We start from the raw sequence: 12,213 nt of genomic DNA on the forward strand, positions 1-12,213 counted from the left end.
TTACTGATATATGCTACAATATGGATGAATCTTGAAAACATTATGCTAAATGGAAGACACAAATCACAAAGGATCACATATTTTATCATTCCATTTACATGAAATGTTCAGAATAGGCAAATCTAAATAGATAGAAAGTAGATTAGTGGTTGCTTAGGGATGAAAGGAATTGGAAGGAAATGGAGATAACCACTAACGGGTACAAAATGCCTTTTTAAAGTGATAAAAACGTACTAAAATTAACTGTGGTAACTGCACAATTCTGTGAATATACCAAAAACTATTAATTGTACAATTTAAATGTGTGAATTGCATGGTATATGAATAGTATCTCAATAAAAATGTTATATACAAAAGACTTAAGTCATATAATTTTTCAATAGAAAAAAATTTAAAAGATCAACTAGTTACCTGAGATCTTCTGAATACTTCTTAAAGATACAAAACCTTTTACTTGGATGATTACTATGAAAGCTGGGAGAGACAAAACAGATTTTATTAATTTTACTATACAGTAAGTCATATTAATTTATAGCTATATATCAAGTCTATACTTAAATCTCTAGTTTTGAATAAAACATTATGATATAAATAATAATATAATATTCATCATCCCTATTTCATTCAGCCTTTTAGCTTACATTCCAACTTATCTATTTTCTAGTGAAATGTATTTCACTAAGCATATTCTTATACAATCAGCACCTCACCCTCACATAAAAAAAATACTCAAGAGTTTAAAAAAGTAAATCACATCAAATTATTTTCTTCAACTGTTAAGAGTTGAAAACAATTTAAAAGTTTTGCTAATAACATTTTTGCTATAATATGAATGGTTACCAATAAGAATCATTTAAAAAATCCTTTTCCAACTTAACATGTTTGTGTTGAGGAAGGGGAGTAGATTCCAAATTATCCTGGAAGTAAACAGTAGTTGAGCTAAATGCCACTGTTTACCATTTGTAAAATCAAACATTTAGAATTCTTTGCAATTACTAGGAAGGTTTTTTTTAAAAAAACAAATTAAAACAGAACTCTTGAGCTAAAACAATGCTTCCCCTAAGCACAGAATAGAAAACCCCTAACCAAGCTTTGTAGCCGATGATGATAGCTTTTACACACCCTTTTAAATCTCATAAGGAAAGCTTTCCTATACTAGAAAACCAGGATCCGCTTAGCACAGTACTACTTAGCACAGATAAAAGTGGAGTCATAGACTAGTAACATCAGCATCATCTGGGAGCTTATTTAGAAATGCAAAGTCTTGTGCCCACCCCCCACCCCCCCACACACACACATAGCTACTGAATTAATCTCTGGCAGTGGGGCCCAGGGATCTGTTTTAACAAGCTTTTTCAGTAATTCTTATGCAAGCTAAAGTTTGAGGAGCAGTGGCCTGCAATGAGAGACTTAAAGTAGCCAACACACCAAATCAATTCTAAGTCTCAGATACAAGGCAACCATCACCAGTAGAGCATGTACGTATGGGAAAAGAAATACTCTGACCAGTTATAATCCCCAGAGAACATTCTCAGAAGATTTTTAATAGTTATTTCTTCAATCTGGGGATAACTACTACTAAAGAGTTTATAAATTCAGCATAACATGACAAAAATAATTGAATGTTTTTTTTAGGAAGAAACCATCAAGAGGCTGGGAACCACTGAAATTATATGCAAAAATTTGTGCACATAACTGTATTTCCTCAGAGTGTGTCCCAGATTTTATCTGATTCCCAAATAATGTGAACCAAGTAAATTATTTTTTTAATGAGATTTAAAAGTAACTTTTAAAAGCTCTTTCTTCCTTCTCAACAAACTGTTTCGGTTTCTTTATTTGGTAAGAGGAGAGGAAAAAATTATGTTTTAGGGTCTTTTGATGGCTTCCATTTCTGTCTATAACTTGTACCTTATTAAAATGTTGGTACTTTTAAAATTTTAGTTGTCTGAATCCAGTTTTACTTTAGAGTTCCCTACCTATAAAAAAAGACTTATACTGTCATTTTATTTATATTTATTACACAAATTCCATTCTTCTAGTTTTGTGTATTATAGGAATGGAAAAGTGGATCTGTAGCTCACCAATAAAGAGGGAAAAAAAAACTACCTTTCTTCTTCCTATTAGACCTGTGTAAAGTTAATAACAATAGGGAAATAATCTAAGAAAGGAAAAGAAAGGTTAAGATTTTTATTACGATACAGTAAAACATAACATTCAAATCTAGGTTTTGAAAATTCACCATCTACTTAGACTACATATAATTATCAAAACTCATTAAGCTATTCTCTAGAAATAGATGAATTTTATTGTATATAAATTATACCTCAATAAGTCTAGAGGCAAAAAAAACCTCCCTTTGACCATCTTGCTTTGATACAAGTAAAAAGTTTACCTCTGAAAAAATACAAAAGTATGCAACAATATTGACAGTATGCCTACTATTAAGACACCAGACTAGAGGTTGATGATACAATAAAGCAGGCTGTCTGCCTTAGAGTTCATGGTCCAGGGTTTGGGGGGGAAGGTTGTCAAAAAGCATCTGGCACAGAATAAATGCCTAAAAAACATTTGCTAAACAAGTGAATACATATTCATTATCACAGGATAAACATCAACAGTGACACACACACAGTTTTGTGGTTGCATGAGGGAAAGCTGCAGGTAAATGGAGAAGTCAGCTAACAATTAGTAGTACATTTCAGTTAGGAAGGTCCATATACTGACTTACTCCAGGCAAAGCAAAGAAAATAAGAGTTGAAGGCTCTTGGAAAAGTAGTTAGGAATTAGATATTAAAAGGTCTTACATTCTCCAGAAAATTTGAACTTCATCCTATTAATATTAGGAAGGTAAAGGATTTTAGGCCAAAAAATATCCTGACCAGGTATTAGTAACAAAAGAAAGGAAGAAATGGGAAAGGGCCGAAGGGGTGGGTTGTGGACAGAAGACCATTTATGATGCCATCACAATAATCTTAACTGTTCTTCTAATGACTATTATTTAGTGCCAAAAAATCTATATAAAAAATATAATGAACTAAAGCATATCCTATAAAAATTAATTCAGTAATCTGTCATTATTATACAGGAACAAATTGTTGTACCAGCTTTCTTTTTCCTTGTAAAATTTTTAAATCATCCTTCAAAGCCTAAATGAAATGTCATTTATACAATACCTTCTCATTTCTTGTATAAAGAATTCATCGTTACCTTCTCTGGGCTCTCACAGTCATTTGTTTATCACATTAAGCTAGGTAAATATATCTCTCCTACTAAATTGTGAAAATTAAAGGCAAGGACTTTACGATACCGAATAATGACAATTTAGAAATAATACCTATAATTACTTGAATATCTCCTAAGTGCAAATCATTTTATGAAGCACTTTAAGTACATTTCCTCTAATAATCACAGTAACTTTCTCTTCAAGAAAAGGAAAATGGGTATCAGTTAAGTAATTTGCCCAAAGTTACACATGTAATAAATACATGGTGAAGCTTGGTTTCAAATCCAGATTTGTCAGATTCTTCATCACCAGCTTACCACACTTCTTAGCAAACAGTAAGCTCTGCTAGAAAAAGAGATATTAGGTACTTATGGCTGTTACCTAATTTTATTACACGTAGAGAAAAAAGCCTTCTTTCTTATACATAATGTTGAAGAATAATAGCAATATTACACAGTAATGCATTTTCATTTTTTCAGGTGACTTCTACTGCTACCTAAAAGCTATAAGCAAACAGGGTAAAATAATTTAAACAACCAAACCCAAATAATGCTACTTCTTTAAAAAAATCACTTAAAAATTATATGTTTAATGATGCTCTTCTTTGTAAGAGTCTTATTCCAAAAATGCTCCAACTGCATAAGATTTTTTAATATCCTCTTTTGAGATTTTATTTAGAGGCTTTCTTTTATAATTACAATAATGACTCTCACTTGCTGTTTGTAATGTGCTAGGTGACATGGTAAATACAAAGAGCCCCTTCTTCTCAAGGAGATAATACAGATACAAACAAACATAACAAAAGGCAGAACGGATGAATGGCATACAACTCAAAGCGAGGAATGATCCCTGTGAGTGGTTGTGGTGATCAGACACTTCAAAGAAGGTAAAGTGAAAGGAAGGACAGGGGCATTCCAGGCACTAACACAGAATAAGGAAAAGCCACTGTCAAAAATGAGTATGGGAGAAAGTTTATTCTGGAGAAGAGCAGTCTGAGACTGGAGGGGAAAAGACCAATTGAGAGTACAGAGGTAGTATGGGATAGGGATTGAAGGGACTCATCCTCTGGAGAAAATGAAGTTTCTGTACATATAAAACTCAAGCCTGTAACAAGAATTCACACTGGGAAGAAGTAGTGGTTAGGCCATTCAATGGGAGATATCTAAGGCAGTGAGGGAGGGAGGGGTACATATGAAGTAGAGAAAAAGGAAAAGTGAGCTACCAAACCCTAAGAGTGGCAATGGAAGCTTTCAGTTCCACATGAGGCTAACCATGAGTAAGATTGTGTGTCCTGACAATGAAGTGCAGGGTTGGGGCTCACTGGGAATTGGGATAAAGGTAGAAGGGAGTTGGGCTAATTGGGAATGTTGTAGAATAGAATGGATTTGGAGGTTTTATAGGACAAATGAGAAGCCTATGATAAATGGGAGAGGGAAGAGTAGAATGACCCTTGGCTTAGGAAAACAAAATATTTTCCGATTTGATCCCCTATAAACTAAGGGCAGAATTAAGGCTGCATTTGGGGAGCCATACATTTGTCAAAGAACAAGAGGCATTCCACACAGAAGTACACTTGGGAAAGGATGGCTGGGGCCTGGTTTAGAGGAAATGGATTATAGATGTAGTCCACTGTAGTAGGTGGGAGGCAGAAAGGCAGAATGCAGAAGGTGTTGTCTCAGGAAGCCATGATGCACAGTGGCAGATCAAGAGAACTTCACAAGCTTAAGATACTTGCAACAGTGAATTTTTTTCCAGCTGGTATTCCACATTCACACAAATGATGCCCTGAAAGAGTATTTGGATGGTAGTAAAGTGAATTCTGGAAAGATGATAATGTTTGGTTTATTTAGGTTCTTTTTAGATGCCAATGAGTCAAAGGAAGGTAAAAACAAAACAAAACAAAACACGAAATAAATTAGAAATACAGAGTTAGATCTCAGGAAAACTAAGGAATGAAATTGGAAGATTCAAAGTTGAAAGGTAAAAGTGACAGTGGTTACATTACGAAGAAAGGAAATGTAAGGAGGAGAGAAGAGCTGAAGGAAGAAAAGGCAATGAATAGGAGTAGGCAAAAAGGAAGAAGAAAAATAGTGGTGGCGGTTAAACACAAGCTGAGGAGAACAGTTTCAAAAGTGAGTGACAACAATGACTCTAAAGAAGTCATAGAGTAGTAAGAGTGAAAAAAAAGTGAATAAATAGGGGGATCAGTACTTGACAGATAATCTTTAAAGGGGCAGTGTTAGTTGGTAGGTGAGGATGATACTCAAATTAAAAGGTAAAGAAATGAATCACAAATATGCTAGTTAACAAATACTTTTTACAAATGTTCATGGTAATAAGAAGACAAGAGATAAGGAAAGTAGGCAGTAAGGACAAGTCTCCCTCATCTTAAAAAAAATACCTGAAATCATCTGTAAGCAGAAGGAACCAGGTAGATAGAAGATGAAGTTGCAAATTAACTGAATGAACTTGTGGAAGAACTAGAGGAGATAAGGGGCAGGGTTAACTTTGGAGAAGTAAAACATGTTTGATTTCTGAGATTAATGCCTGGATAAATGTAACAGGAAAAAAATTTGAGGCTGAAAAGATTAATTAAAAGGATGACCTCCAACTATGTGTAGGCCATGTTAATAACTAAGAGAAGCCAAAATAAAATCTTTAGAGTACCAAAAAAATGTTTAATCAGATATTGTAGGTAAGAATAAAGAAGTATTTAAAAATAAAAAGATAGGACCCAATTCAAGTTAAAGACCATGAGTCAGAGTTGATTGAATCAAGCACTATTTGGGGGTCTAGAATTGAGCATAAAGTTCAGAAGAAGAAGATGGTCAAGTCTTTGGCCTTTATGCCAGGTAAGCATGACTAAATGTGTAAAGGATTCTAGAACAAAAACAAAGCAGCAATCAAAACAGATGACCCTGACGGTGAGGATGGCTATAGTTAGATAGGTGTTGCTGGACTGGAAAAAGAACTTAAAGCCCAGAAAGTTATTGGGAAATGGGAATTCAAAAGAAATGAACAGTATATATGACAAGATTAAAATAGTACTGTGGTAAGAAAGGGGGTACAACAAGTTTAAAGGTGATGTAAAGCACTGGCACTAAAGAAGTCAAGTTACCATAATGTCAGGCTAGTCATCAGGGGGTTAAAAAACCGTGAGAGAGGTGCTGGAGCCATCAAGAAATGTGGGAGAGTCCTTGAAAGGAGTATCTGATAATGACCAGAAAGTAACACAGAGGTCATGTTGTGATCTATAAGAAAATCACTTTTATTAATCATATTCTGACTTATGAAAAAATGGAAACTCACTTTGAATAATCAACCTAACTGGCTTATATCTGAACAACTTTTGACTATTTTTAAAATTTCTATTTATTTATTTTTTAAATGTTTTATTCTCATAATCTGTTGTTAGTATTTTCTTCTTCTTTTTTTTTTTTTGCCGTGCCATGTGGCATATGGGATCTTAGTTCCCTGACCAGGGATGGAACCCACACTCCCTGCACTGGAAGCGCAGAGTCTTAACCACTGGACTGCCAGGGAAGTCCCAATTTTTGACTATTTTTTAAAAAATAAAAATCCATCCTGAAGGATGCCCCAACTAATGAGATACAAATGAAGATAACATAGGCTATGAAGGCTCTCTCTGCATAGAATACTCTAATTATCTAAGTTGAAAGAATTAAAGAAAAATAATTCCAACAATGGCATCATGACTGAAATAGTCTCTCATTTCACTGAATGAATGCAAGGAGACATGGTTTGATGGATGGACAGACAGATGGATTACAGAGAAAAAGAGAGAGAGAGAAACAGACTCAATGAAGTTTCTAACATCACTGAAAACCCTGGAATCTCTCAAAGTGACTGCTTTGAAGAGAATAACACTCATGAGATTACATGTATTTGTTTCATAAATATACTTAAAACATTTACTTTTCTGTCTTTGGAATTAACCATGTTTGAAAGTTCTATAGGAAAAAAAATTCCCATAGAAAAACTATTTTCCCTAACAAACCTATCCTAATTTCATTAGTCTAACTGTTCTTAAAATTCGAGTTTCCAGGAACTTCATGAATTACTATGCAGAAAAATAGTACCAGGAATCATCTCAGAAGTTTTCTTAGAAGAGAGAAACTGACTTCTAATAGGATAACTGTTTTCAAAAACAAACTTGCTGAACTGTAATTTTAATTGGTAATTATAGATGTTTAACTCATCTTACCTCATCATATGATTCACATAGGCTTTGCTACAGCTAGTGTTGTATCTGCAAAAACTACAGTGGACATATGTAGGAAAATGGTTTGCAAAATCTTTTATTTCAGAACAACACTCAATGCACTTGTGAACTCCCCGACGACACCTTATAGAGATATAAAGAAAATGATAAAAATATATTTTAAAACAAAAATAATAAGGGACTGCCTTATTAATTTTCTGTTAATTAAAGCTAAGGTGTTTAAATTAACATCTTCAAATAGAGACTTATTATTTGAAAAGTCTGCTATGGAACAGCAGCTAGAATAAGTATAAAAAATCTAATATCAGCTAATGTTTCTTACTGGAAAAAAGGGATTAATCAATTGGTTAAATTAACCAATTCAAACATCACAAGATATAAGCACAACATAAAACACCAGTGTAATAAATGAATATTATAGAAAAACAGTAATTTAAGTACTGTTCAACTGTTGTAAAAAATATTTTTTATTATTTGCTTGGCCTTAAGTGACAGTGTATAAATGTACAAGAGAGTTGTGTAATAGGGTAAATTTATATTAAATAAAGTTTTTATACTTAAGATTAAATTAGTATTGTGTATCAAGAATAAAAGATTACCTTAAATTCCTCAATGCTGTATTGACTTTACTTTTTTTATTGCTACTAGCCAATGTGCTTTGTTTCTTTTGCATATTAGATATTTTTGATTTGTATTTAGATTTACTTCCATTAGGCTTACTTGCATTAGGTTTACTTGCAATGGATTTAGTTATATTAGGTTTACTTGTGTTAGATTTTGTGGGATTTTTAGCAGTTATATTTTTAGTCCTTGGAGGTGAGAGCTGAAGTGTAGAAGTGCTTGCACTAATGGTAGGTGTAGTTGAAGATCCTGATTGAAGAGGGCCAACTGAAGCTCGAATAGTAACCTACAAAAATGAAGATAATATTTGCTTTAGAAAATTAATCACTGCATTACTGTTAAAATATCACTGCATAACAAAAAGTTAAACATCAAGTTTTTGGAAAGGGCAAGTATAAACTGTAACTGGTAAGTCTTCCATTTATTCTAAATGTTCATATCAATTAAATGAAATTAAACTTGATATTTACTCACTTGTAATCTTACATTTTTGTACTGATATCAGTTATATGTTAAGAGTTATTAATGGATAATTAGGAGTTAAAGCAAATTATATGAATATTAAAAGAGCACATTCCATAGCTTTTTCTATGCTCTGATATAACTAAAAATTCACAAACACAGAGGTCAAAATTTAAATCTCAAAGCCTAGAAAGGACTGTGTTACGCTTCGACAACTATAAAACAAACAGATCTACAGTAAATGTGACTTCTTTCCAGGGGCTAATTGGGCAGGATTTATGTTTACAAAGGTTATGTGAGGGGTTATATCAATTCACTATATTGCATGGCAAGTTTAATAATACTTAGAATTTCCTTAAAGGAAACTAATACAAGACTGAACATTTGGTATTAAGAAATTATATTTGCCGGTTGACAATGAAGAACACAACTGCTCCAACTTTCTCATTAATCATTTGACTATACACCCCCCCATGTATTTGAGGAACAGCCTATGAGGAAGTACCATGAAAAACATGTGCTTTAGTATCATACAAAGGCATTGGACTAGGAATCAAAAGACCTGAGGTTAAAGCTAATACCACTCCTTTCTAGCCATGTGACCTTGAATCAGTAACATCCTCTCTAAGCTTCTTTATCTATAATAAGGGACAATACTTCCCTCGTCTACCTCACTGGCTTACTATATGGATTAAATAATAGAATATATGAATAAACATAACAAAAGTCTAATTCTAAGGTGCTATAAAAACATTTAGTATCATTATTATTATTATTATTATTATTATTATTATTATTATTATTATTATTATTATTAAGGGAAAATATGAGAGAGGACTGCACTGCTTACATTAGTGTTCTGCATGTCTAGTCCCAGCATGGAATGAATGGATTGCAGGGAAGGATGCTGGATAGCTTCTCTTGCTCTAGGTCTTCAGAGCATGGCTTTATATTGTTTTAGTTAATTCAAATAACAGACATACCCACATTCAAAGGTAAGAACCCAAAGCCAAATATAAATGTTTTGGGGATTATTTCACTTTGGATTATCCATGCCTCTGTTTCCCTCCACTGGAGCAAATATTCAAGAGCTGACTGTGTATAAAGAAGTCAGAAAAAACAGAGGTATATAAGGCAAAAAGGGAAAAGTAAATTACAATCATCAGTATGCAGTCAGACATGTGTTTGCTCACTTAAAACATAATGCTATCCAGCAGCAGAACTTGCTTCTCTGAGAGTAGACTCAGTAATAACAATTTCAATAAACATCTGAGAACCTACAGCATTCAAGGCACTATACCAGATGCTGAGGACACAAAGATAAATAAAACATGATCCCTGATCTCAAGCATCTTACAGTTTAACAGATAAAAATGACATATACACTGCCAACTGGAATAGCTCCAAAATAGCCTATGTAACATTGACATAACCCATTAACCCTGGAACAGTTAATCTAGCTATACTTTTTACAAAGGAATACCACTCTAGAGTTGCACGCACTACTGACCAAAAAGCAATGGTTAGAAGTTTTATTCCTAAACACAGGAATGGTAAAACCTAAAATTAAAGTCTTAATTAAATCAGAAATCATTTTTAAAGTATTATATTCATAAATAAAACCAGGCAGGAGTTAATGTCTATTATCATACAAAATGTTAGAATACAGCATATTTGAACTCACTTTTGTTCCTGGAGGCAATCCTTCTAGTTGTTTAGGTTTTATAAATGTCCGATGATGCTGAGTCTTGTGATCCATTTTCTCTTTGCATGTTAAAAACTGTAGTCTGCATTTTGTACAACGATGTATTCCTTTTTTCTATTTAGAAAACAGAAAAAGTGAAGAAAAATAATTTCTACAACCACAAATATTGTGTCCTGAAACTGCTCTGATTTAATTTTAATGATACTAATTTTAAAACTAGTATTTTACACCTCTTATCATATATAATAGCAAAATATTATTTTATTTTTTAAAACATTCTTTGCATTAGTATTTAGGTTTCAAAAATGTCTGTTACTATCCAGAAATTGAACATGAAAGTTGCATCAACAGATTCTAATGAAAGTTCTCTCAATAGTGCTATGAAAGCTCTTTTAATTATAATTTTAAAGTACTTAGACACATGATACTGTGAAAATGAGCTATACTACATTTTTATCCTATAAAATTCTTTTTAATTTTTGCTATTTCTAGTTGGTTGACAAGTTGGAAAAATAAATTCAAATAGCCAAACACAGATTTCAAAGAAAGTTGTTATAGCAATGGTTGTATAAAGCAGTGTTGTCTAATAAAACTGTCTTCAATGATGAAAATGTTCTAGAGCTGCACTGCCCAATACAGTATCAACTAGACATATGTGGTTAATGAGCACCTGAAATGTGCCAAGTGCAACTGAGCAAACAAATTTTAAATTTTATTTAATTTTAATTAATTTAAGTTTAAATAGCCACATACGGCTAGTGGCTACAACATTGGACAGTGTGGATACGGAAGCATAAATAAAAACAACTATTCCCAATCTACTTACTGGCTGAGACCCCTTGACTAAGTCTCTCGTCAAACTTAATTCTGTTATTATTCCACAGATGGGAAACAGGACCCAAGAAAAATCCAAATCACTTTCCCATAGCTATTCAGTGACAATTGCCAGACACCTAATCCGGTGTTCTTTCTACTACACAATATCAACTACAGTATTGATATTTATGCTCTCATTAATTTAAAAATTATATATGTATATGCAAACATATATATAAACTGAAACAACATATAAATACAAAAGAATGTTTTCTCTAAAGCTACAATCTGCCAGATACATCACTATTTCCATTTAAATACAATCAATCATTTATAAAATTCGAACAGATAATACACTGGGAAGTACCTAGCACAGTACTGGCACATAGCAGGCATTTCATAAATAAAAGTTCTTTACAAAGTTCAAAGCAATATATAAATATAGTATGTTTGTATTGTATTTTAGGTGCATCTTAAGACTATTTTAGAAGTGTGATGCATTCTTGGAGGTACAGGCAACTTAAATTCACTCATATTTGCTCAAAGAAGAGGAAGAAAAAGAGAAAACGTGGACAAGAAACAGATACCAAGTCAAGAGGACAGAAAAAAAGTTCTCCAGAATCCATTACCCAGAAATATTTTCTCTATCTATAATCCCTCCCGAGGTTACCTTTTCATTTCACGGCTTTAAGTATCATCTATCCAACTACCTACTTGATATCACTACTTGATGTCTAATATGCATCTCAAACCAACATGGACAAAACTGAATTCTGGATTTCTTCCCTACCTCCCTGCCCCCCAAAATATGTTCTTTCCTCAGTCTTCACCATATGACAGTATATGAAAATTCCACTCTTGCAGCTGCTTAGGACAAAAAACTTGGTCACTCTCTCTCACATCCCATATCCAACCCATTAATACAATGTGTCAGCTCTACCTTCAAAAACTGTCATAATATTTCCACTTATTACCTTCAACCACTGCTACAATACTTGTCCAAGACACTCAACTTGACTAATAATAACCTCCTATGTTCTCCCTTTCATGTTCTTTCTTCCCTATGATCTATTCTCCCCACAGCTGCCAATGATCTTAAAACATGGCAGATCTTTCACATGCTTAAAATGCTGATGGTTTTCC

The 12,213-nt window shown here is 33.1% G+C and overlaps 1 protein-coding gene across 9 annotated transcripts in view; it reads right to left on the bottom strand.

Annotated features, from left to right (window-relative positions):
* ZNF280D (zinc finger protein 280D) overlaps positions 1-12,213 on the bottom strand; it is a 122,126-nt gene that overhangs the window by 42,644 nt on the left and 67,269 nt on the right. For all 9 annotated transcript variants that reach the window (XM_081227376.1, XM_081227378.1, XM_081227374.1 and 6 more), the window contains 4 exons: positions 10,234-10,368; positions 8,066-8,373; positions 7,449-7,589; positions 412-474 (listed from right to left, as the gene is read on the bottom strand). In XM_081227376.1, coding sequence (XP_081083502.1) covers positions 412-474; positions 7,449-7,589; positions 8,066-8,373; positions 10,234-10,368 — 647 coding nt within the window. The remainder of the gene's footprint in view (positions 1-411; positions 475-7,448; positions 7,590-8,065; positions 8,374-10,233; positions 10,369-12,213) is intronic.

This window comes from Mesoplodon bidens (assembly GCF_964165515.1).
Source record: "Mesoplodon bidens genome assembly, chromosome: 3".
Lineage (NCBI taxonomy): Eukaryota > Metazoa > Chordata > Mammalia > Artiodactyla > Ziphiidae > Mesoplodon > Mesoplodon bidens.